Here is a 27,376-nt window from a genome sequence, read left to right on the forward strand (position 1 = left end):
GCCTTGCTCACCGAAAATTTTCCCTTGGAGTCAGAACAAACGGTAGAACAGGAGGTGGTGAAGACAGTTCTACCCATGGAGGACAGTCATATAACTTTCAAATTGTCATGGTTTGAAAGTCACTTCATCCGATCAATTATCAAAACAATTTTATCTTTTATCCCACATTCAAAAGATTGATGTGTGAATTGGAATTTTATCTATTAGGCAATTTCACGGAAAGCCATTTTTTCTTCATGTGAGAGCATCCACCGACCTGGGGGATGAGTAAATGAGTAGACAACATCCGGCAAAGAGTCAACCTATGTGGATTGTTCACACATGCAAAAGCCAGCCGCAAACTGGATCTCCATGAAACTGCCTAGCAAATCCCTAACTATTAATTTTGGGAAATGATATCAGGGCATGGTTTTAAATTTCAACCGAAATCCGAAGATTTCATATCAATGCCAAAATCAAAATCGGTAATACCTGAAACCTACTTTATTTCGACTGAAATTTCAAAATTTCTTTTTCTCAAAATCTCGGTCCGAAATTTAAGGAATTTCACCGAAAAAACTGGATTTAATTTATTATTTAATATTTTCCCAAAATTTCAGTAATTTCGGCTGAAATTTGGTAAGAAATAAAATATTAATTTTTTTATTTCATCAGATTTTGGTCGAAATTTCGGTTTTCGGTTTCGGTGACGACCAAAACGCATTCCGAAACCCAAATTTGAAACCATAATCAGGACAACCATTCCTTAATAATTGCACAAAGGCAGCTTGTCTTTTCATTTTTGAATTGGTCTTCAAGAGCTTTTTTGGAACCAGAATAACCTTGACAGCTCTTTAAATAAAAGGACAAGATGAGTTAGTGCAATTATAAAAACATGGTTGTGCTCATGTCATTTCCCTTAATTTTAAGGGATTTGCTAGGCAACCTCAGATGAATTGAATGAATAAGACAATATATGAGCTTGTGTGGCTGTGCTCTCATGCAAAAGTCAGCCTCAAAATGGCTTTTAGCAAAATTGTCTAGCAAATTCCTATTTTTAATATAAAGAAATAATATTCCCACCCCCAATTTATAGTCGTTCCACCCCTTTTTCTAGAGAGAGAGAGAGAGAGCAAAACCTCAAAGGCTCAAACACGATTTATTTATTAAATATGAAAAAGGGTCCTTACTCTCTCCGGTCGGTAACTCTCTTCTTTCTCCACTCTCCTCTCTCAACTAGTCTTCGAAACTGCGCCAAAAAATCCCAATTTCGCGCTTCAAATCTCGCTTAAATCCACATTACGAAGCTCCTCATCTGTTCACTTGATGATTTTTAGAAGAGATTCGAAGCAAAACTGCTTGTCTATTGTCCTTGGTTAATCTCCGTTTCGCCTTCTGAAAAAGAATTCTCCTTTTTCTCAGTTTTCTTCTACATTTGAAGTGAGTTTTAGGGTTTTGGATTGAACGAAGGTCTTTTTGGGGGAAACCCTGGCCATGGAGTACGATCTATCAGATAGTAGCGGTGAGTTACTTTGACCTCTTTTTATAAAGTTTGTGATTTCTGTAGGGCTTTTTTTTGCTTTTTAGTTCTTGGATTAGGGTTAGGGTTTCGAGATTTTTTTTTCTGGGATTTTAATTTACAGAAAGATTCCATAACTGTAACTGTCTGATGAGGTTAGTTGGCTAGTGTGTGGAGCGAGAGTGGACGAATTAGGGTTTTTAGAGTGGAGAATTAGGGTTTGGAGTTTAAACAGCTGGGATTTTTAGGGTTTTGAACTGGAGGTAGCGTTATGGGGAATATTCTAAATTTCTCTTTTGTCATAGTCTAGGGTAGTTTTTTTTATCTAGTTGAGATGTAATCGGCTTCAAGAATAGAGAAGGGTTAGGTTTTCTTCTTTCTTTTGGACTGCTTCACAAATTGAAGGGAATTTGGATGGATTGATGGTTTCAGGGGAAAAAAATCCAGGGAAAAAAGCTCTTTTATTTTTTATTTTTACCACATCCCTGTTTAGATGGTGCATCGACCAGAAGAGCTAAAATCTTCAAAAGTACATATTTTGGTTTTATGTAGATTGAATCAAGCCGCACATGGACTCTGTTGTTAGGTGAACATGGATGCAGTCTCATAGCATACGGCCTGTATGAATTCGAATGCAGGTCTGATGGTTTTGATATAACAAACCAAATGTAGAGCAAGCTAATAACGTGAGGGATACTCATCTGAGATTATGGAGTAATGTGAATACAATACAGAAAAAGAAGGAAAAGAGATTGGAGCAATGTGAATACAATTAAAATTGTAATTTCATCATGTTTTGAGCAAACTCAATAATGCACAATGATTCTAGTACTTTGAAGTTGGAACAAATAAAACTTTAGAGAGCCAAATTCTCATAGTTTATGAACCCATCATTTACTTTCAGATGAAAGAAGTAACATAGTAACATATATTAATGAAGACAAATAAAATGAAAATTGCAGTTTTGTTATGTGTTAAGTAACCTCGAGAATGCAAAATAGTATAATACAATACCTGGAAAAAAAAAATAACTTAGGGAGCGAGTTTGTCATAGTTCATCAACTCATCATCACCTTTCATACGACAAAAGTGGCTTGATAATGTATATTAATGCCTGCTTGATAGCTAGTAACTTTAGGTCAAGTCGTTTGATTCATTTTTTGTTCCATATCTCATCTCAAACGGATAACTACGATACTGAAACTGTTATATGGATGTTCTTGTGTATCATGCTTCATCATTTTTTTGTGTTCTTCTAGTATTTTTTTCTACTCGTAACATGGTTGTTGAGTTTTAATTTTGACCTTGTTCAATGCATTTCATATAGGAAGCTCATCTGCTAATTTTTCTTCAACTCGTAAACCAAGCTGGGCCTTCTCTTCTCTCAGAATATCCTCTTAAACCTTCATTCCATTTCGAACTTTTCAAAAATTTTAATTGGCACTCATTAATTGTAATGTTGTTCTAGGTCTATCTATGGGTATATAGCACTATGTAATGATATTATATTGTGATGTATAGATAATTTTTTTTGAATAATAGCCAAAAATATATTCAGCATAAAAAGACCGAGATGGTGAAATTACAAAGAGGAAACTAGAGATAAACAACAGAGGAAAAACTAAAACATTTCAATATATTGTGATGAAAGATTATTGTGATGTAAAGATTATATGTGTAAATATTCGCTAGATCTGTGACGGGTCATTTGCAGTTTTATTGGGCTGGAGGGCAATATCAATGCCGACCAGCCCGCGAATCTGGGAGTAAGTTTTTTGTGAGTTGATTGCTTGTAAATCATAATAACATGTCGATTTAGATTTTCTATTTTTCCAGCCCGAAGTAGGGTTTTTTTTTTTTGAATAAATTCACGGGTAAAGTAAGAGAGAAAACGAGGCTACATGTGCACATCAGAGGGCATAAGCTGCTTAGAACAGTGTTTCAAAAACTTGTCTACTTGGCTCGGAACTTGGCCATGTTGACGCATAAATGGGATGGCCACATTTTGTGTCTTGGATGACCAGGACTCGAGGTTTTAAATTTCAGTTTCGGTTTCGGTTGGAAATTTGGTGGAAATCCTACAAAATCAAGGAAACATATAGAAACATATACAAATGATACAATTTAAAGATGAAACTTCATGAAATGCTAAAATATTTACAATTACACACTTAGAAATCATCACATATGCAAGACAACCATATATAATGGTTTAAAAACAATCTGAATGTTGTAACATGTACATAATTCATATAAATATTTAACATAATACATGAGGCACCATATTTTGCATAAAATTCATGTACGTCAGTAGTATAACTATACTATGATTACACTTACGATTCTGATCTAAGCATTTCGGTCGTTTCAGTTTCGGTTGGAATGGAAACACAAATATTTTGGTCATTTCATGTCTATTTCGGTGGAAATTTAAAACCATTGAAGGACTTGGCCAAATTGACATACCTTAGTCTTTTTCTTCTTGGACAAGCGGGCAAAAAATAGAAAATAACGAAAAGAAGAGAAAAACCATAAAAGGTACAAAAAAAAAAAAAAACCGAAAAGTAAAAAGATGTAAAACTTTTGCCTTCTTTTGTAGGCCGGGCAGAAAAATAAAAGGAGAAGAAAAGAAGAGAAAAAACATTGAAAAAAAGAAAAAAGCAAAAAGACTTCTTCTCCAGGTCGAGCAGAAAAATAAAAAAAGTTAGAAGAAAATAAGAGAAAAACGTAAAAATGAGGATCGTCCTAAGGTCCAAATTTTAATTTTTAGGTCTTTTAAGTCCCTTAAGTTATAGTAGGAGTATCATAGGCTTTTCCCATCAAAATCGCTTAAGTTTTTGAGTTATGAGTGTTTTAAATAGGCCTCAAACATGTATTACAGGAATTTTAAGTGGGGAGCAAGTTTTTAAGTCATAGAGGGTATTTTAGTCCAAAAGTGTTCATTTTTGTTTAGGACTTTCTTGTTCTCTTCTTTATATATATATATATATATATATATATATATATAGAGAGAGAGAGAGAGAGAGAGAGAGAGAGAGAGAGAGAGAGAGAGAGAGAGAGAGAGAGAGAACGGTTTCTACACATGTGTAGAGAAGTTATCTACACACTAGTTTAAAATACAGTGGAGGCCCACATTGTTTGGGTGATCCAAACCATTCATTTGATTGGCCCTCACATAGATAGGGTGTCCACAAAAAATCAGCTCCATAGGATCATCCTTAACCCTTCGAACCGTGGAGGCAAAAAATGGACAGATTTGCATTCACGTCCATTTTACCTCCACAAATCGTAGGGTTGGGATGATCCTATGTAGCTGATTTTTTATGGACACCCTATCTATGTGAGGGCCAATCAAATGAATGGTTTGGATCACCCAAACAATATGCCCTCCACTGTATTTTAAGCTAGTGTGTAGATAACTTATCTACACATGTGTGTAGAAACCGTTTTCTCATATATATATATATATATGTATATATATATATATATATATATATATATATATATATATATATATATATATATATATAGAGGAAAGTGTTGGTGAGCTTAAGCGCCCCAATCACATGGGTCCCACATTTTTTGTGGTGATCCAAACCATTCATTTGCAAGGCCCTATCTATGTGATCATCCTAACCCCTTCATTTGAAAGGCCCTTACATAGATGGGGTGTGTACCAAAAATCAGCTCCATATGATCATCCTAACCCATCCATTTGTGGAGGTCAAAATGGACAGACATTATTTGTCCACAAATCTGCCCATTTTTGTCCTCCACAAATGGAGGGGTTAGGATGATCCTATGGAGCTGATTTTTGTTACACACCGTATCTATGATAGGGCCTTGCAAATGAATGGTTTGGATCACCACAGAAAATGTGGGACCCATGTGATTAGGGCGCTTAAGCTCCCCAACACTTTCCTATATATATATATATATATATATATATATATATATATATATATATATATGAGAAAAGAGTTCCTATACCCTTGTGTGGATAAGCTATCTACACCCTAGGCTTAAAATACTGTGGGGCTACATTTTTTGGGTGATCCAAAGCATTCTTTTGATGGGCCCTCACATAGATAGGGTGTGCCCAAAAAATCAGCTCCATAGGGTCATCCCAACTATATTATTTAACAATATTTTGAAGACTAAGAAGATGCCGGATGACTGGAGGAAGAGTACATTAGTACCTATCTATAAGAATAAAGGGACATTCAGAGTTGCACCAATTACTGTGGAATTAAGCTAATGAGTCACACCATGAAACTTTGGGAGAGTGTAATTGAGCATAGACTAAGAAAAGAGACTAAGGTATCAGAAAATCAATTTCGCTTCATGACCGAACGATCGACTATGGAAGCTATCTTCTTGATTAGGAGGTTAATGGAGAGATTTAGAGAAAATAAAAAGGACCTTCATATGGTTTTCATTGATTTGGAGAAAGCGTATGATAGGGTTCCCGTAGTGTTATGTGGTGGGTCCTCGAAAGGAAAAAAAGTGCCTACTAAATCTGTTGATGTGATTAAGGATATGTACGATGGAGCAGTAACTAGTGTCAGAACTGCAGATGGCACGTCTAGTGAGTTTCCAATTACAATAGGACTGCATCAAGGATAAGCTCTAAGCCCTTATATTTTTACGCTAGTTATGGATGGCACGTCTAGTGGGTATCCATGATGAGGTGCCATGGTGTATGTTATTTGCAGACGACAGAGTATTAATCGACGAAACGAAAGCAGGAGTAAATGCAAAGTTAGAGTTATGGAGAACTACTTTGGAATCCAAAGGTTTAGACTGAGTAAGACTAAGACATAATATATGGAATGCAACTTTAGTAATGTAAGGAGGAGGGACGAGGATGTAGTAAATATAACTGGATATGAGGTACCTAAGAGGGATATCTTTCGCTATCTTGGTTCAATTCTACATAGGGAAGGAGAGATTGAAGAGGATGTTAACCATAAAATAAGAGTAGGTTGGTTGAAATGGAAGCTTGCCTCAGGAGTTCTATGCGACCGTAAAATCCCTATCAAGTTGAAGGGAAAGTTTTATAAGACAGCTGTGAGGCCAGCCATGCTGTACGGCTCAGAATGTTGGGCTACCAAGAAGCAGCATGTGCATAAGATGAGTGTAGCGGGGATGCGACTGCTTAGATGGATGTGCGGCCACTCAAGGTTAGGTAGAAGTAAAAATGAAGACATTCGTAAAAATGTGGGGGTGGCACCAATTGAGGAGAAGATGAGAGAGCACCGCTTAAGATGGTTTGGACATATCCAACGTAGGCCTTTGGATGCTCCGGTGAGAAGAGGCGACTCGTGCCAAATTGTTAGAGTAAAAAGTGGAAGGGGCAGACCGAAAACAATTTGGGTAGAAACAATGAGGAAAGACTTGATAGCTAGGAACATAATAGAGAACATGACCTTGGATAGGATAGAATGGAAGAAAATGATCCGCGTAGAAGAACCCAACTAGAGACATGATTAGAGCCAGGTAGATTCTTCTTCATGAAATTTTTCTAAAGGATTTATTTAGCCGACCCCAACTAGTTTCAGACAAAGGCTTTGTTGAGTTGAGTTGAGTATAGGGTCATCCCAACCCAATGATTTGTGGAGGTAAAAATGGACTTGTATAAACCTTCACAAATCTGTCCATTTTTTGCCTCCATAGTTCGAAGGGTTAGGGTGATCCTATGGGGCTGGTTTTTTGGGCACGCCCTATCTATGTGAGGGTCCATCAAATGAATGCTTTGGATCACCCAAACAATGTGGCCCCCACTGTATTTTAAGCCTAGGGTGTAGATAGCTTATCTACACTAGGGTGTAGGAACTCCTCTCTCTCTCTCTCTCTCTCTCTCTCTCTCTCTCTCTCTCTCTCGTGTAGCTACACACTCGTGTAGCTAACTTAGCTACACACTCGTGTAGCTAACTTAGCTACACACTCGTGCTTAAAATACAGTGGACCCCACATTGTTTGGGTGATGCAAACCATTCATTTGAGGGGCCTTCACATAGATAGGTTTTGCCCAAAAAATCAGCTCCAGGATCATCCCAACCCTACGATTTGTGGAGGCAAAAATGGACGTGTAAAAACCTTCACAAATCTGTCCATTTTTTGCCTCCACAGTTTGAAGGGTTGGGATGATCCTATGGAGCTGATTTTTTGGGCACACCCTATCAATGTGAGGGCCTATCAAATGAATGGTTTGGATCATGCAAACAATGTGGGCACACTGTATTTTAAGCCGTCGGTGTAGCTAAGTTAGCTACACGAGTGTGTAGCTTCACTTTCCTCTCTCTCTCTCTCTCACACATACACACACACACACACATATATATATAGTAAGCTTCAGTGCACTTTTCTTTTAGCCATGATTTGAAAGCTTATTCTCTTGTGTGGATGTGATGCTTACTCCTTGCATAGGTGTGATGCCTTGATCTTCCCTAAGGTGAGATGCCAAGGAAACCCTTGGTGTGATGCTTTGGTTTTTGATTGGTGACATTCCAACCTTGTATTTAAGATTCAGACCATTTATATTGTAGAGAATTGTGAGGGGACTCGTATGCTTGATTCCATCTCTAACAAACATCCCATATAAGATCAATGCTTGAGTAAAATCGACAATTTCTTGATCTTGGTAGAACTTGAAATGGGGCTTGATGGATCAAGGTTTTAAGCTTTGGTTTCGGTGTCGGTTTCAGTCGGCACAGAAACAAAAATATTTCGGTTTAGGTGGAAATTTTGGTTAAAATCTTGTAAAATCAAGGAAATGTATGGAAACATATGAAAATGAGATCGTTCAAAAAACAAAAAAAAAACATATGAAATTTTTTAATCTTTTAATAAAAATATGCACATGATGAAATTTTAAGATGAAGCTTTGGGGAATGCTAGAATAAGCACAAGTACGTACTTAGAAATCATCATCATAACATTCCAAAAAGAAAAATTAAAAACAATCACATAAGGAAGAAAGCCATCCATAATGGCTTAAACACATTAATATTAAAAAAAAAATGGCTTAATCACATCGAACACCTAGTGACATGCATTGTCATTCATATTTGGAGCCATAGTTGTCAACTCGTGACTCGACTCGTGACTCGATTTCTTAATTTTATGACTCGTGACTCGACTCGACTCATGACTCATAAGAGTTTTTGACAAAAATATAAATTTAGTTAAAAAATTATAATTATATATCAAAAGATGAAGCATGTAAAAAATATAACCCAATAGCACATAAATAAAGCACTAAGCCAAAAATGTAAATAACTATGAGAATTTATATGATGAGTGGGCGTGCACGTACACTTACGGGGCATCCACCCTTGATATTTGATCTGTTAGCCTCTTAAAAAGTTGAAAAAGCGGGCTGCTGTTGGATCAAATATCAAGGGTGGATGCCCCGCAAGTGTATGCGCACGTCCACTCATCTTATAAAATCTCAAATAACTATATGCTTGTAACTTGTATGCACAAAAATAATTAAGTTCTATGTTCCAGCTTCCAAGATTTCAACCATCAAAACAAGTAAAATTCAAACCATCTAAATTCCAAAAAAATAAAATGAAAAAGGAGAACTTAATAATCTCCAAAGTCAAGGCCCTCATCATAATAAACTAATCATTAATGATTCAAAATCTATCAATACTTACATTAGCTATTCTGGGATTGATAAAAGAGTGTGGATCTGAAATTCTACTGGGGTTTTTACGGTTAAGTCTTTTTATAATAAACTGGTTCCTTGTCCCGCACCTCCAATTGAAGGAAAAGTATGGAAGATCCAAGCACCTCCAAGGGTATGCACTTTCAGTTGGGCAGTACTTCATGGCTGAATTCAGACAATGGACTTTCTCAGGGAGAGAAAAATGTTAATTGTTAATCACTGTGCCCTGTGCATCGAGGCAGGAGAATCTGTGGATCATATCTTCATACATTGCAGAGTCGCTAGGGAGGTATGGGGCGGTTTATTTTCCAGGTTTGGTATTGATTGGGTCTTCCCTTCTAGCCTTCAAGATTTATTCGAAGGTTGGTTGTTGGTTCCATGGAGGAAAAAGGGAAGGGTGCTGTGGTCGTTATCTTTGTTGGCTACCTTGTGGGTATTATGGAAAGAAATAAATGACATAGTTTTTGAAGGGGTAGCCAAATCACCCTGCTGGCTATTCATTAAAGTATTAGTTCTAACTATTTCTTTGGCAAAGTCACTCCCTCTATTCTGCTTTGTCTCGGCCTTTGAGTTGTGGGAGGGATGGAGAGTGATTTGTAATAGCAAGGAAATCCGTCCTTTGGTTGTACAACATTGGCAACCTCCTCCCGTTGGGCTTTTGAAGTTAAATTTCGATGGTTCTAGCTTTGGCAATCCGGGGCCCGTTGGTATTGGAGGTGTTTTAAGGGATTCGTCAGGGGAGGTTTTATGGGCCTTCTCTGGTCTTATTGGATCAGCTGATGCTAGTGAAGCTGAGGTGAGGGCGGTGCATCGAGGACTTATGCTTTTGGACAAGGTAAGAATGAACCTAACTTTTGTGGAAGGAGACTCTCTTAACTTCATTAGGTGGCTTTAGGGCTCCTTGGTCCCTCCTTGGAGATTTGCGCATTTTTTTGACTAGATAAAGGACAAATTAGCAGGCTCCTCCGTTTTTGTGCATGTGCAGAGATCTGTAAATGGAATTGCTGACAAGCTTGCTAGGGATGGAGTTCATAAGCAGGATTTAGATTTGTTTGATTTCTTGCCCCCGTGATTGGTTTTCCCAGTATTGGTGGGCTGTTTTATATGGATTGTTTGTTTTTGCATTTTTCTATGTACCTTCCGGGCGGACTTCCTCAATCTTCCCCTTTTCTGTAATGAAATCTGTTAGCATTAAAAAAAAGAAGAGTTGTCGCATGAAGAGGCCTATGAATTTGTTTATCCTGTCGTTCACCAATTATCTTAACATCAAAGAACTCAATCGCATAACCATCATCAATCTTATTTTTTTCATTACCTTTTATTAATTTAACAGACGACTTGTGACTCGACTCGGACGACTTGTGACTCGACTCAAACGAGTCTTCAACAGAGGCGAGTCAACTATGCGACTCGACTCGCGAGTTGACTTGTACGACTCATACGAGTTGACTCGTACTAGTTTGACAACTATGTTTGGAACAATAAAATCAATAAAGAAGTACAATGTAATTAAGTATAAGAGATTACAAGGATCTGTCTCCCCTCTAAGGATCCCAATCCAATGTCAATACCGCATAGAGTTATGTGGCATTATTGGTCCCATGCCGATCTCACATCTTATGTATAAGATACAACTAGTTTGCTATGCAATTCAGTAATGTTTGCTTGCCAAATATCATTCTCTACATTAATGAAATGAAATGAAATGCAAATAATAACATCTTTCCATTTTTTGTCATTCCGACAATTTCGGTCAAAATTTTGGGGAAATGATGACGTAAAAAGAAATCATGTAGATTTCGTTTTGGCGAGGATGTCATTTCGGTGAAATTTAAAACCTTGTGATGGATCAAGGAAGGATGTCATTTCAGAGAAATTTAAAACCATGTGATGGATAAAGGGGCTAGGATCATCCAATCATGGCGATCTCACCTCCATTTAGCCAGTCTTATGGCTGTCGTTCAGATCAATGGATCCAATCACGTAAATGAGGTAGAAGTTGGTTCCAATAAGTGTCTTTTACGAAGGACCACCCAAATGACATTTTTAGCATTTTCCAACTAAAAGACGCTTATTTCCCACCACTTTTACCTTTTTACGTGATTGGATTCGTCGATTCGAACGACATCATAAGGTTGTCAAAATGGTGTGAGCAGTGTTTAAAAACACAGATGCGGCGCGGAACACGGCTGAAGAAAATCCTTGTCGACTCGGCACAAAATGGTTGAGTACTCGATTGATGCGGTCATAATCCCGGGTGATGCAGATATTAGGATTTATTTCCGCATTATTTAGTTTCTAGTATTTTTATTTCCATGTTAGTAGTGTCTAGGATTTTATTTTCCATGTTATTTTTAGGAATTCTTATTTTAGTAGGTTTCTATCTTTTAGGTTGTTTATTTGCCTATATATAGGCCTCTTTACAACTTATGTTGTAACTTTGATGATTATTGAATTGAATTGAGATTCTCCCCTCTAATTTCCTCCTATGCTTCTTCTTCTATTCTCTTCTTCTCCTATTCTTCTTCATCTCTTCGTCTATTCTTCCCTTTCTTCTCTTCATCTCCTCTTCTAATTCTATCCCCTTTCGTCTATTTCTCCCCTTTTCTCAAAATTTCTCACGGTGCTGTATCACCGGGAGAGTCACAGGAGTTTTTTGTGTGGATTCTCTAGGGCAAAACATGAAAAACGACGATAAAACGAGGATCACGGCCAAGGTTGGTAAAATCGAGTCAACTCGGGGGGAGTCCACGATGACACGGGGGAGTTCTAAAACTATGGGTGTGCGATCACCATGATCGAATGATCCTAATATTAGAAAACTACAAAATAACAAGAGGAGTGCCATTATCAAAGGAATTGTATGTCAACTCAACTCCGTACTAGGCCTCGTCAACTACGTACTAGGTTGCACTGGTCAACTAGGATTTTCCTTGCCCGCATTTTGACCTGCATTTGCATTTTGAAACTATGGCTCATAATACAAAGACTCTAAGTCCACCTGATTTGGCCAAACGGTATGCCAAATCATTAGCATTCTTAGGGACGAGAACAAAAGAAATGGTCATGTCTCTAATCATATCTCTAATCTAACATCGTTATTGTACTTAGCTAATCTCCATATGCCATCACCAATATTTTTACCCAATGATATGACACTAAAGTAGTAAGCCTGCTAGCCTTGCATGGGTTGCCGAGAGAGCAACTAACAACATTAAGCTTCAAGACATTTTGTGCGTGGGTGGTTTTTTTTTTGTGTGTGTGTTTGGGTGTGTGGGTGTGTTGGCACCAAATCTCCAAAAGGCAGTTGCAGGGATTTTTGCATGTACGTTTTATGTGAAGAATTTTTTTTTGGGATTCATAATTCATGAAAAATTCATATATTAATAGAAACTTATGAGAGCTTCAGGGATTATGATGTGAATTGGTCCCAATTCCCAAATCATTTTTTGTATATGGCATCCATCTCATTCTCAACAATCACTGGCCAATGAAATGAAAACCCAAGCCCAATTGAGAGTTCTGACTTGTTTTGATGTATTTATCTTCATTCCGGATATACGGCCTTTAGACCGGCTCTGCAGGAAGATGATCGTGGCCAAATGAGACGGTTGCAAGAAATGGCCCGTAGAACAACTAGATGTGAAGAACATTTTTCCGCATGGAGACTATCAGCTCGAAAAGGAAAAATATTGAAATATGTCAAACCCGGCCCATATTTGTTCTGCGCAGAGGGGGCGGCCTTCCTGTCCGTCATTACCTCCACATAGCGAGAGTTGCAGCAAAAAAATCCGTAGCGATTTGCCGATGGATTGATTCGAATACTAATCATTCAACTGGTCGAGATCTCCACCACCTATTAATATATGGGTGTGCATGAAAACACCTCATGAAATACCATCCTCAGGTGTCAAATTTGTTATTGTACCTGGTGTTCAAACCAGGCCTCCATTTCTCTCTTTCCATTCCTTCACCCCTTTTTGATATATTGAAATTTCATTTTTGATTAATTTAGAATAATTTGCCTATAATTCATTAACAATTGAAATATTCCTTTTGTTTTTTATTGACTTGAGTGTGTTAAAGTAGTTTTTATTGGCCCAGTAAGGCCAGAACTGAGTTGACTTGGGTGACTCAATGTTTCAGGGAGTTTTTAAACAGTGTCTTATAATGTTGCATCCACTTTTTGTTCGGCCTTGTGACAATTAGGTGTAATTATTTAGTTTTTCTTGTTGAACACTTTTATTTTCTTAGCGGTGCTTGTTTATAAACTTATCATGTAATGGAAAGATGTCCTGTAGGAGATGTTAATAATATAGGACGCACTTTATTTTGTTGCCCCTATCGTTTATTCTTACAATTATGTATACATAATTTAGCTGTTCTTCTAATTTGCAATTTGAGATTGTCACAGAACTTGTCATGGAGTGAAAGATGCTTACAACCATTGTTTTAAACTTCGTTCGAAATATTTCGGATTTCAGTTGGATCCGAAATCTGGTCATTTTGACCGAATTGTAAAAATTTCGGCCGAAATTCTGAAATTTGATCTTTTTTTTTGTTTCGGTAGGGACCGAAACAGAAATTTAAATCCATGCTTGCAACTATGATTTACACCAGTAGCCAACTTTGTCTATATGCATGTCAAGGGCATTTTCATAGCTTCTTTAGAGAATACTGGCCATTTTAATTTGTTAGGTCCTGGGCATTCCTGTAGTTCTTTTAAAAGTGGCACTTGCTTAGCTTCCAGAAAGATCCACTGTGTTTGTAATTGTCGTGAATTTAGGAACATATGCCAAAATTTGTGACATGATCCCATTGCTTCTTACTTTGAATGCCTATGTCCGATTCTGCTGAACAAACAATCTATACACTTGAGGCAGTGTAATCAACAGATTACACTTGAGGCAGTGTGGCAACAATTAACCATGGGGTCGACTGCGTTATCAGATAAAAATGTCTCTACTTTGAAGATTTCAAGGGAATTAGGGATTACCAGAATTAAGCATAACTGATTTGAATCAAAAGAAAGAGAATCACAGGACATTAATTTAGCTGGGAGGGCTAATATTGAGCTTCACTATTGCCTGTGGTATGAGATTCTCAAAACAGTACTAAATGCAGGTTTTGAAGGAGCTTGTGACGATTAAACATATTATTTGACTAGCAAGTCTCATTAAGTTTGATAAAAAACCAACAGCCATGAACTCTAAAAAGACAAATTAAGACCTATATGTTCACTAAGAATGTAATTTAAAACAACTAATCCAAGAGGCACATTTGAAATGATTAATGCACTCTCCTGGTGATGTATATACTTGTACATCCAAATGAGTTGTCAAGTCTAATAACTTATTGCTAGATGTGGATTTCCTGCCCAAAATTCTATTGTTGTGGAGCATTAATGTCTCTAAATCGGGGTTGAGCCTCTAGCTCAGTTGGTAAAGACTGTTCTTTCACCCTGAGGTCGGGGGTTCGATCCCTGCTTACCTATCAAAAATAAAAATAAAAAAATTAATTTCTCTAAATCTCTTTGCAGGCAGATGCCAAAGACTTTTCTCTGCCCTGTTTGTGTTCTTGGTGCTGGAAAATCACGTTCACCCCTCCAATACGATCCCTGATTTCATCCATTCAACTCGCAAGCCTCCAGGGGGACTGACTTATTTCCTTTCAGCCACCCGATGACGGACTTATTTCCTTTCAGCCACCCGATGACGTTAAGAGAGTCTCCCTCCACAATAAGCTTATCCAAGTCAATGCACTCTGATAGCCTGAAGCCCTGCAAAACTGCCCTGATTTCCGCATAATTAGAATCCGCAAAACCGATGGGGCTTGAGAAAGCCCACCACGTGGCGCCCGCCTCGTCTCTAAGGAGACCACCAACCCCAAATAGTCCTGGGTTACCGAAGCTTGATCCTTCAAAATTCATCTTGAAAAAACCTGGGGACGGTGGAGCCCGTTGGGGGCCGCCCTGCTTAACATACTCACTACTAAGGCACACCTCCCCCCAGCCATACCGTAGATCATGAGCTGAAACAAACTTAAAACGAGGGAGAGATCTAGCCGAAGAAATATTCAATGCGATTGCCATAGTGGAAGTGTGATGAGGGCTTTTTTCGGCCCCCTTACTCGAGCATTTCTTTTCTTCCTTAACGACCTGATTGTAGCCAACGGAGAAATCTTCCTGAGTAACTTACCTTTTTTTCGCCAAGGGGAAAGACCCCAACTATTTACAACATCCGGTAAATGAGCGGGAAACACCCATTGAATTTCAAATCTTTGGAGGATCCTGCTCCAAACCAGCGGAGCATTTTACAATGCAGAAGGAGATGATCAACTGTCCCTCCTGCCTCTAGCAAAGAGCGCAATGATCCACAATCAACATGTTCTTACTCCTAAGATGATTGACGGTGAGAATCTTATCCAGAATTGCCGTCCAACTCAGATACCCTAGGACGAGCTGGAATGATCCTAACTTTGGCCGCCTGCAAAGATCCCGTGTAAGGTGTGAGCCGTTAGTAAAACGACTTGACACTGAATTCCCCGGATGTGCACCAAATCCTAACCCTCTTGTCGCTATACATAAAAAAGGAAACAATTTTTCTGAGTGAACAGCTATTATGCTGTGCAATTATGACTGCAATTCTTATTATGGTCAATTTAATGTGAATACTTTCTGTTTCTTTGTTTTTGTTGGTTTTTTGAATGGTTGGAAGCGTCATTGATTGAAAGACCGAGATGGTCCAGTACAACAAAGCACAGAAGCAAAAACAAGAAAAACAAGAAAGATAAAAAAGAGAACCAACAGAATATTAAGGAGGGAGGAAATCATATTGCTCTAGAGCCTAAAAAAAAACGCCCTGCCTAGCTAATTTGTCTGCATCCCCGTTGGCGGATCTTCTAACGTGAATGTAGTAAATTGACGAGGATTCGACGAGGTCTTGGATTTCATCAAAGAAAGAGGCAAATCGCCAGTGGCAAATATGAGACCCCCTCAATCATCGAATTGCATTAAGGGAGTCCCCTTCAACTACTACCATATCCAAATTTTCTTCCGCCACGAGTCTCAACCCTTGGAGGACAACACAGACTTCTACCTTATTCGAATCGGCAACCTCAATGGGACCTGCAAAAGCCCACTGAACCAAACATGAATCGGTTTGGTTTGGGTTCACGAAGAAATGTTTCTTCCCTAATAAAATTAGGGAAATGATAAATGCGCCCCTTTCCATCACTCGGGACACCCAGCTGCATTGTACGTGGCAATCAGGTCACTTCATTCCTTCAAATGTGAAGTACATAAGCCCCTTTGCAGTCATAGATACACTGTAGCTGGGTGTCCCAAGTAATGAAAAGGGGCGCATTTATCATTTCCCTAAAATTAATGTGAAAACTGAAAACTTATTGGTACCATTTTATTCATGTGACACTTACTACTTTAATAAGTTTTTAACTTATTATTTTATTGTCATATCATTTGAGGGTCCGACCCTGTCTTTTCATCTGCTTTTTAATTTTTTTTTTAAAATCTGTTTTTTACTTTTTTTTTTGAAATGAACAATTTATTTTTGTACTTGTAATCTGTTCAAATTGATGTTAGCACTTTTCAATGTGATGCTGTAAAATTGTCGAAAATGTACAAGAAATTGTGCACAATGGTGCATCTAAACCATCTTTTCTGCATTTCCAATTTTGGTGTACATATAAAATTAGTTGTTGTTTTGCACTTATTTTGATTCTCTCACAATATTAGTACATTGTTTAATATATTCACATCTAGTTTTACTGTTTGAATATTAAATCCTGAATCACTGGTATTATGCATTAGTGCAACTATATTGCATTGAATGTTGATGTCATGTACATGATGTGTGTTTGGTGTCCTTTCTCTTTCCGTTCACGGGGCTGATCAGCTCACTTATCCTGAACCTGGGAAACTTTTGACACTGGTTATGGCTTACTAAGTGCTTTCAATTGAATCATCCACATTCTTGAAAAATAAAATTACCATTAATCTGCGATTATCAGAAAATTATAGGTTGGTTGACGACCTCTTTCTAATGGTTTTATTATGATGTTTTCCTTTCCAAATTGATTCCAGGAACAGATGATGATCTTCCCCCATCACATCAAAACAGAGTTACAAGAGGAAGCCACATCACCGGGAATGGAAGAACTGCAGTTGTTGGTGCCCTCCCATTTTCTAGGATGCATAGCGATATGGAGACTCAGATCCACCGGCTTGAGCAAGAAGCATACAGTTCAGTTCTGCGGGCCTTTAAAGCTCAATCAGATTCCCTTTCTTGGGTATGCATCATTTGCACATTTCCACTGCCTAAATTCTTGGCATTTTCTGATGGATATCTCAAACAGCCTCTCTGAAATATATTTTCTTCAGGAAAAGGAAGGTTTGATAACTGAACTTAGGAAGGAGTTGAGAGTATCTGATGAAGAACACAGAGATCTTCTCAGCAGGGTTAAGGCAGATGACGTCCTTCGTCGAATAAGGTTTGATGTTGTGACATAAAACATATTTTTTCTCTCTTTGATCCATTATGTTAAAGTTTAAAAGATTAAATATATCTCCAACAGCTTAAGCTTTTGGAGTAATTGGTTGTTTCACATGGTATCAGAGCCATTGGCCTGGGTTTAAACCTCCTTGATATTAAAAGTCCACATGTAATGGCCAACATAAAAAAAGAGGGGCCACATGCGCCTCGTGTAGTCCAGCCCTAGAAAGAGGGGCCACACGTGAAGGGGAATTTTAAACTAAAGTTTAAAAGATTAAATAATGCCTTCTCCAACAGCCAGGGGCGGAACCAGGAATTTACACCTGGGGGGGCCGGACTAGTTGTAAAAAAAATGCATGATACACACACACACACACTTTCATAGAATAAAAAAGTTAAACAATAAATTTAAACTAATGAATTAAAACTATGATAGGACTTTCAATACACGAAGAGTATGCTAAACTCCATGAATATGCGAACGTGTTAGCCAACTTTGATTGAAGCCGACAAAAGAAAACAAAAAAAGTAAACCTAAATCTTTCTATTTAAGTTGTGCCCGTCGACTTTTCATATCATAAAATTCATCTACGATCATATCTGTACTGAAACTCTCAGCGATTTCTTTTTCGATGTAGACCACCAAGCAATCTGCAAGAAATTCATCTTCCATCTTGTTACGAAGTCTTGTTTTAACAAGCTTCATAGCTGAAAATGCACGTTCTGTAGTTGCAGTTGAAACCGGAAGAGTCAACACAAGACGTATCAATCTATCAATCAGATAATAGATCGCTGACTTTCCTGTTGCACTTAATCTCTGGCAAAGTTCAGAAATTGTGGAAATATTTTGAAAATCTGGATGCTGAAGTATATCAAGCTCATAATGCTGCAGTTGAAATCTCAAATGCATTTTTTCGTGCTCTGAGAAATCTTGAGGATAAAATTTCTCCACAAGATTACGAATATCTTCAATTTTAAAAGATTTATAAGCCTCCTTAGGATCAAGAGCAGAACTAAGAATAAGGACCTCTGTTGCTTGCTCATTGAATCTGCTATTTAGCTCTTGCAATTGAGAGTCTATTGCAGCATTAAATGTGTCAACCCGATAATGGTGCTCCATCGTAATGGGATCCTGTGATTCACGTGACCGACCACGACCTGCTGTGTAAGGGGCACTCATATCAGGAATCTCAATCCCACGTCTTTCGCAAAATAATTTCGCATTCTCGAGTAAACTATTCCAGCCATCTTCCCTCAACTTTTGAATGAGTAATTTTGTAGTTGAGACTAAGTGCAGAGCATTCAAAATGTCTTGCGAACGATTTTGCAAAGCATGGCAGAGAACATCAGTGATTCCCATGATTTCTTTCATCAAATGTAATAAAAAAACAAATTCAAAAGATGTCATCACATCATAAGCGGTATCTGCATTACCACGTTGAGAAGAAGTGGCTCCTCCTCCATTAATGATATTTATAAGCACTGTGCAAGTAGCAGAAAACATCTTTAGTAAGATGCAAATAGATCTATAATGGGAGCCTCATCGAGTATCCCTAGCTCGTTGCAAAGTGCCGATTTGATTAGCCCCTCTACCAGACTCAATCTCATCGATAGAAATCAAATATGCAATATCATCCGCTTGGTTAGACTGCAATTCATCATGACGTTTGCAAGAGGCACCGATAATATTAACAATGGAAGACAACTTTGAGAAAAAATGATGAATAGACATTACTTCTCTGGATGCTCCAACCAATGCTAATTGTAATTGGTGAGCTAGGCAATGCACATAATATGCATACGGGCAATCTTTAAGAAATAAGGCTTTTAAACCATTCCACTCACCACGCATATTACTAGCACCATCATATCCTTGACCTCGAATGTTTTGAATGTTGAGACTGTGACGAGAGAGAACATCACATATCTCCTTTTTAAGAGTCAATGCAGTAGTATCTCTAACATGCACTAGATCAAAAAATCGTTCTCTAATAAAACCATCATTATCAACAAATCTCAAAATAAGAACCATTTGCTCTCTCATAGACTCATCTCGAGCTTCATCAACAATAATGCAAAATTTTTCATCCCCAATTTCTTCACGAATTGCACTACGCACTTTACTTGAGAAAATATGCAATATTTCCTTTTGAATTTTAGGCGATGTGTATTTGGCATTCTTTGGAGCATTTTCTAAGACAACCCCGGAAACTTTTTCATTATAATCTGCCAAAATCTTTATCATTTCAATAAAATTACCTCGATTTTTTGAACTTAAGCTCTCATCATGACCTCTAAAAGCACATGCTTGAAATGTTAACCAACGAACGGTGTCTATGGAAGTCTTGAGTCGCAACCGGTTATTCTCAATCTCTTGTGATGTTTGTTTTTCTATCAGCTTTTCAATATGCTGCGATTGATTCAATAGATCATGACAAGCCTTCTCAGCAATTTTATGTGGTGAATTATGGTCTTTTCCAACATGACCTAAAAATGCACAATTCAATCCATCATTCACTTTTTTCCAATTTCGAAACCCTTCACTTGTAAACGCGCCTAATCCCGGGCGTCCTGTTGGTTCCTTACAAAAAAGATAGCATGGAAGACAAAATGCAGCATCCTTTGAAGGGGAGTATTCTAACCAACAAAATTTTTTGAACCAAGAAGATTGAAATCGGCGAAGATGATTCTCTGCTCCAGAAAGAGGATACTCTGAAAGTTGATATTGATATGTTCCAGCAATAAGATATGCACGACGAATTTCATCTCTTTGATTAACAGGATATTCCCACATTTGATGACGCAATCCTGGATCACGTTCTAAGGAAGTGGTATCAACCTCTTCAAGATGGGTTCTTGGTAACTTAGAAGGACGTTGCTCAACATTTGACATGTCAGAATTTAATGGAGAAGGTGTGCTGACTTCTGAATCATTAACATTCTTTTTTTTGAAGAATGCATCGATAGTTTTTGGTTTGCCCATGATTCAACTTATAATTTTGAGGAGTGAATCTGGATTAATAAACAACCTGAAAATTTTATCTATCAATTAGTATAATATTTTTCAAGGATTTTATAAACCACTAATGACTAATATTATAAATAAGAAGATTGATAATAGGACATCTGGGCATGCATAAATATATAAAGAAGTAATGATAACATAGAGGAGGCACACCTCAAGAGTCAAGATTGTGAGAAGTAGAGATAGAAATATAGATAGTGGAATCAATGTAAATGATGAGCTAACTTTGCACAATCTGCTCATTTCATTGGATATTCACCCAACCAGGATCAAATTAATAGAATTAGAAACCAAACAAAAGAAATCAAAAGGAAATTGATGACTACCATGCTGTGAAAGTTCTTGAATGATCGTGAACCATGTAACCTGTATATGCTATGGCTATAATGCCAGTTTGTAGTATTAAAAAAATAAAAAAAATACGGAGAAAAATGCTCCATTTTACAGTACCAAGATTTACTACAATTGTCATAAATGAGGATAATCGGAGCCATCGAGACCCTAAGTGTCTTCAATCCATATTTGAAGGATCAAGGGTTTTGTGCTGCATCAGCAAACTACTAAACATTGAAAGTGGCAAGAGACAAAAACTTTATACTAACCAACCCTCATACCTGGTGACGCTAGAATTCTTAAAAATAAGAGCAAAATAATATTTGACTCTCACATATGACAGCTTTAAAAGAGAACTGTCCCAACTCACCCCTAGTTGTGATCGAAACAGAATTGACAAATCACTTTTTTTATTGATAAAACAGAATTGAAAAATCACTTCTTAGAACATCATAGAAATAACCATAACTGATAACCCCCAATCAATTTTTATTTTTATTTTTTTGATGGCATCATAGAAATAACCATAACACCTAAAAATTACCATCAGAAATGTTTTTCCTGGAAATCCAAACAGGGCCTTACTCTTCTTTCACCTTTCTCCATCTTTGTAAATAAAAGGCTCAAAAAAGCTTAGGAAACAAATATCTAATGATATCCAACATCCATAGAGAGTATATGGTTTTCCTTTTTTTTTGGCTCAACAAATACATGCTGCACTCTGATTTCTTCATATGAAAAGTAACTTAATTTCATCACAAGCTTTTGACATTCTAACAGAACATGAGGAATCCATGAAGAGATGACATTCATAGAAACCCAAAAAACTTAGAAGAACTAAGACTCTAGATTAGAAAATGCAAATGTAGAAAAGGAAAACCATATGAGGCAAAGACAAAACCCTAAAACCTAAAATAAAGAAAGCAATTGAAATGAAAGATTTAGAGATCGATTCGATTACCATTTTTGCTGTAGGGGGTTTAGAAATAGAGAGTATATGGATGGAGGTCCCCTTAAAATAATGGGGTGAATATTCACTTGATCACTTATTCACTTCCCTGAACTCTCCTAAAAGGCTAAAATGGAAGTTTATACGGTAGTTTTTTACTTTTTGTAACATAAGGATAAGGAGATGGCTTAGATGGGGGAATTGATATTTTCACCCCTTGAGAAACTATAAAATAATAGATATTTAATTTTTTTGCAAATCTTTGGGGGGGCCGTGGCCCCCCCAATGCAATACGTAGTTCCGCCACTGCCAACAGCTTAAGTTTTTGGGGTAATTGGTTGTTTCACATGGTATGAGCGCAAAGGTACTGGGTTCAAAACTCCTTGATATTAAAAATCCACATGTAATAATGGCCAACCCAAAAGAGGGACCACATGTGCCACGTGTAGGCCAAGCCTAAAAAGAGGGGCGACGCGTGAGGGGGAGTGTTAAAGTATAAAAGATGGGATTTGCTAGCGTCCATCGCAGAAGGCATTTTGCGGAACGCCTGTTGCATGTGAGAGCAGTCACTTCATGAATAATGACAAAATCTGTTGGAAATTGAGCCTATGTGGCTGCTCTCACATGCAACAGACGTTCCACGAAATGCCTTTTGCGATGGACGCTAGCAAATCCCATAAAATATTAAATATATCTCCAACTATGGGTGCAACTCGGGTTGGGTTCAACCCGAAAATAAGTGTTGGGGTCGGGTTCGGGTTGAGTTTTCCCAACCCGGGTTGAGTTTGAGTTCGTATTGAGGGTTTGGGCAGCCCAACCTGAGTGAAACCCGACATTTCATATTAATTTTTTTTTAAGCTTAAAAACTTGGGTTGAGTCGGGTTGAACTCAGGTCGGGTTCGGGTTGGAAAAATGGTGTTCCTTGTGTCGGTCGGGTTGAACCTCATCGGGTTGGAAATCGGGCCGAGTTGCACCCCTATCTCCAACAGCTTAAGCTTTCGGAGTAATTGGTTGTTTCACAAATTCCTCATAAATGTTCTGCTATATCAAGTGCTTCACTCTTCTACTTTTTAGTCAGAAACTATATCCAATAATGATCTATTAGGGAGTGGAGAAAGGCAGGTGGGGCCCAACCTGGCTTGCTAAGTACGTCACAGCCTGTTCATGATGCAATACCCAGTCCTACGGTCTCAGCATCTCGCAAAAAGCAGAAGACGGCTCAGTCTGTGCCTTCTCTGTCCCTCGGTGTACCATCTTCTTCTTTACACCAGCAAACAAATGCTGCTTCCATGCAGCCGTCATCCTCTGTTGCAAAACGAGGAGCTATTGTAGGAGCCAGGGGGAAGAAGCCTAAATCAGTAAGTTGATCTTAAAATGAAGATATAATCTCAAAGAGGAGTTCTAAAATGAAGGGCGCCCTTGCAAAAAAGGGGTGAAATGGCGCCCCCATTGGTTGTAAACACCGAAGTGCATTTAATGTTCTTTGACTTTTTCATCCCAATTAAATGCATTTGGTGCTTTACAAATTACAACCAATGGGGGCGCCCTTTCATCTCTTATTTGCAAGGGTGCCCTTCATTTTAGAACTCCTCTATCTCAAAACTAGAGAGTAATTTTGGTTTTCTTTTCTTTTTGCTTCCTTTTTCTTTTACACATTGCCTGGTGTATCTTCGATGAAGGCTGTACAATGTCCTTCCATGGGTCCAACTGGAAGGCCTGCTGAAGCTGCAACTTATGATCCATTAGTTGGGCGGAAAGTGATGACACGCTGGCCTGAAGATAACAACTTCTATGAAGCTGTTATAACTGACTACAATCCCGAAGAGGTTTGTTGGAATAGTGACTGCTCATGATGTCAATTCCAGTGTTATGTAGCTTATCTTAGCCTTTTCAAATCACTGTCAGGGCCTGCATGCTCTGGTTTATGATATAAATACAACAAATGAGACATGGGAGTGGGTCAATCTCAAAGAGGTAAAGTTTATACACTCTTTCACTTAACATAAATAATTTCTTTCACAATTTTCTTGATCTTGATTATAATCTTGTTCTGCTGCTATCGACAAGTGTAGGATTCAATATTTTAAAGGGAAATGTTATCAGCACAACCATGTTTTTATGATTGCACAAACTCATCTTGTCTCATTTTCCATTTGTCTGAATCCATGCGTTGATGTGTGTCATGTGACATTTATAATTTCTTTTGCACTCACTATGTTTTCCTTACTTCTTAGCCATGGATATCAAAGCATATTCCATCTGTGCTGTTACATTTGTTGCATCACCTAACTACCGTCAAATTGGAGCATGGCTAGTTAGCCAAATTTTGGTGGAATATAATGTTTCTGCATTTGGAAATTAAATCCTTTTTCAAGGGTTTGTGAAGGGCAATTTTGAAAGACATTTAGAAGAAGAGCGTAAAGGTCTCAAAATTTAGAAAGAAGAACTCATTTGCTTGCTTATGGATTTCCATGTCTGCAGAACAGAAGAGATGAATTTTCAAAACATGGAGTTGACAATGATTTTCTAGAATGCTTCAGAATAATCATCAAAATGGATGCTTATGCATTACAATGCACTTGTGTAAATTCATGTGCTTGTAGAAAGCCCTAGTGGTGAATATTCTCACCACCTTAAGCAATTCTTCTCATAAAGAACCTACCCGCCTCTTCAATTAAAAAAAAAGAGAGGAAAGAACCTACACACCTTTCTCACTTATATGGCATAGATGTATGTGCCATAGAGTTGTATTATCTGCACATGAGTCACCGTACTCCCTAACAACCTATACAAATTGTCTTTTTTTCTTTTCCTTCATAAAGATCATTGTCCCTATTTTTACTTTCAAGGCTCTCTTCCGTTGCCATGAAGCAGCCCTGTTTGTATCTAACATCCTCAAGGAAACTAAATTTTTCTTCAAATTCAGGACGTGCCTCATATCAGATGGTTTCTCACCATCCCATCAAATGTAGTGATTCTAGTAGTGCATACACACACACACACGCATATATATATATATATATATATATATATATATATATATATATATATATATATATATATATATATATATATATATATAGAGGAAAGTGAAGCTACACCACCGGTGTAGCTAACTTAGCTACACCGCCCGCTTAAAATACAATGGGCCCACATTGTTTTGGTGATCCAAAGAATTCATTTGATTGGCCCTCACATAGATAGGGTGTCCACCAAAAATCAGCTCCATAGCATCATCCCAACCCTACGATTTGTGGAGGCAAAAATGAACGTGTAAAAACCTTCACAATTTTTGTCCATTTTTGCCTCCATAGTTTGAAGGGTTAGGATGATCCTATGGAGCTGATTTTTGGTGGACACCCTATCTATGTGAGGGCCAATCAAATGAATGGTTTGGATCACCAAAACAATGTGGGCCCATTGTATTTTAAGCGGGCGGTGTAGCTAAGTTAGCTACACCGGTGGTGTAGCTTCACTTTCCTCATATATATATATATATATATATATATATATATATATATATATATATATATATATATATATGAGAAAAGAGAAGGTACTTCCTGGAGTAGATAACTTATGTACTCCCTACCTTAAAATAACAGTTGGGGCCACATGGTTTGGGTGATCCGAAGCATTCATTTGATGCGCCCTCACATAGATAGGGTGTGCCCAAAAAATCAGCTCGATAGGATCATCCTAACCCTATGAACTGTGGGGGCAAAAAATGGACAGATTTGTGCAGGTTTATACACGTCCATTTTTGCCTCCACAGTTCATAGGGTTAGGATGATCCTATCGAGCTGATTTTTTGGGCACATTCTATCTATGTGAGGGCCCATCAAATGAATGCTTTGGATCACCCAAACCATGTGGCCCCAACTGTTATTTTAAGGTAGGGAGTAGATAAGTTATCTACTCCAGGGAGTACCTTCTCTTTTCTCTCTCTCTCTCTCTCTCTCTATATATATATATATATATATATATATATATATATATATATATATATATATATATATATATATATATATATATGAGAAAACGGTTCCTACACATGTGTAGATAAGTTATCTACACACTAGCTTAAAATACAGTGGGGGCCACATTATTTGGGTGACCCAAACCATTCATTTTTAAGGCCCTCACATAGATAGGGTGTCCACAAAAAATCAGATCCATAGGATCATCCTAACCATTCGAACTGTGGAGGCAAAAAAAGGACTAATTTGTAAAGGTTTAAAGACATCCATTTTACCTCCACAAATCGTAGGGTTGGGATGATCCTATGGATCTGATTTTTTGTAGACACCCTATCTATGTGAGGGCCTTTAAAATGGATGGCTTGGATCACCCAAACAATGTGGGCCCCCACTGTATTTTAAGCTAGTGTGTAGAGAACTCTCTACACATATGTGTAGGAACCGTTTTCTCTCTCTCTCTCTCTCTCTCTCTATATATATATATATATATATATATGTTATCAGCTCTACTGTATTTTGATGCGGGCACTCCTCACTCCTCACTTTATTCAAAGTATGGTATGGCCCGAACCATAGGATGATCCAAACCGTCCATTAGATGGGCCATAGCCTAAATAGGTTGTGCCCCAAAAATCATCTCCATAGATTTATCCTAACCCTCCGATCTGAATGTTAGAGGGTTGATCCTAACCCTCTAAAGATCGGAGGGTTAGGATCAACCTATGGAAATGATTTTTGGGGCACAACATACTTAGGCTGTGGCCCATCTAATGGACGGTTGGATCATCCTATGGTGTGGGCCATACCGTACTTTTAATAAAGTGAGGAGTGCTCTCATCAAAATACTGTAGTGCTGATAACATTTCCCTATATATATATATATATATATATATATATATATATATATATATATTGCACGCTGCATCATTGTACATTAGAACTGTTCCTTTAGTTTAGGGTTGGTATTGTGTCAAATCAAAATAAATCCCAATATGGGTATATGTGATAAGAAGACCTTGAATCTAAGATCTAAGTCTCAGCTAAGTGATTTATTTGCGTGAAAACTGATAGTACATCTCCATCATCTTTTGACCTCTTAGCTGCAACACTCTGATCGAAAGTTATATCCTGCTGCTTTTCCTCCAGTTCTTGTACTCCCTACCGTCCTTTTTCATATGTCCTTGTGACTGAAAATGTTCGAATTTACTGCTCTTTTTTCTCGACTTCGATCAAGATCCCTTCCTGAAAGAACTCTTATCTTTAGACTTCTCTCTCCCCTGATTATTACTCTTTCCTCTCGCTATCAAGTTTTCACCTTTGAAATCATCCCCCTTTTTTTTTTGTTTTTTTGTAAGTATATCATTTTCTAATAGCACTATTTTGACATTCTCTGTAACCAAAGTATC

At 37.7% G+C, this 27,376-nt stretch overlaps 1 protein-coding gene across 2 annotated transcripts in view; it reads left to right on the forward strand.

Moving 5' to 3' along the window:
• Positions 1-1,095: 1,095 nt before the first annotated feature.
• The window catches only part of LOC143893076 (protein EMSY-LIKE 3-like), a 42,855-nt gene continuing 16,574 nt past the window's right edge, over positions 1,096-27,376 (forward strand). Inside the window, exons 1-6 of one of the 2 annotated variants that reach the window (XM_077398026.1) lie at positions 1,096-1,501; positions 17,275-17,480; positions 17,572-17,681; positions 23,096-23,348; positions 23,670-23,816; positions 23,896-23,964. In XM_077398026.1, the coding sequence (XP_077254141.1) occupies positions 1,474-1,501; positions 17,275-17,480; positions 17,572-17,681; positions 23,096-23,348; positions 23,670-23,816; positions 23,896-23,964 (813 nt within the window). In that variant the 5' untranslated portion in view covers positions 1,096-1,473. The remainder of the gene's footprint in view (positions 1,502-17,274; positions 17,481-17,571; positions 17,682-23,095; positions 23,349-23,669; positions 23,817-23,895; positions 23,965-27,376) is intronic. The other variant, XM_077398024.1, reaches the window with a different exon arrangement.

This window comes from Tasmannia lanceolata, unplaced genomic scaffold, assembly GCF_043159265.1.
Source record: "Tasmannia lanceolata isolate RefF3 unplaced genomic scaffold, GAP_Taslan_0.1 ptg000015l, whole genome shotgun sequence".
In the NCBI taxonomy this organism is placed as follows: domain Eukaryota; kingdom Viridiplantae; phylum Streptophyta; class Magnoliopsida; order Canellales; family Winteraceae; genus Tasmannia; species Tasmannia lanceolata.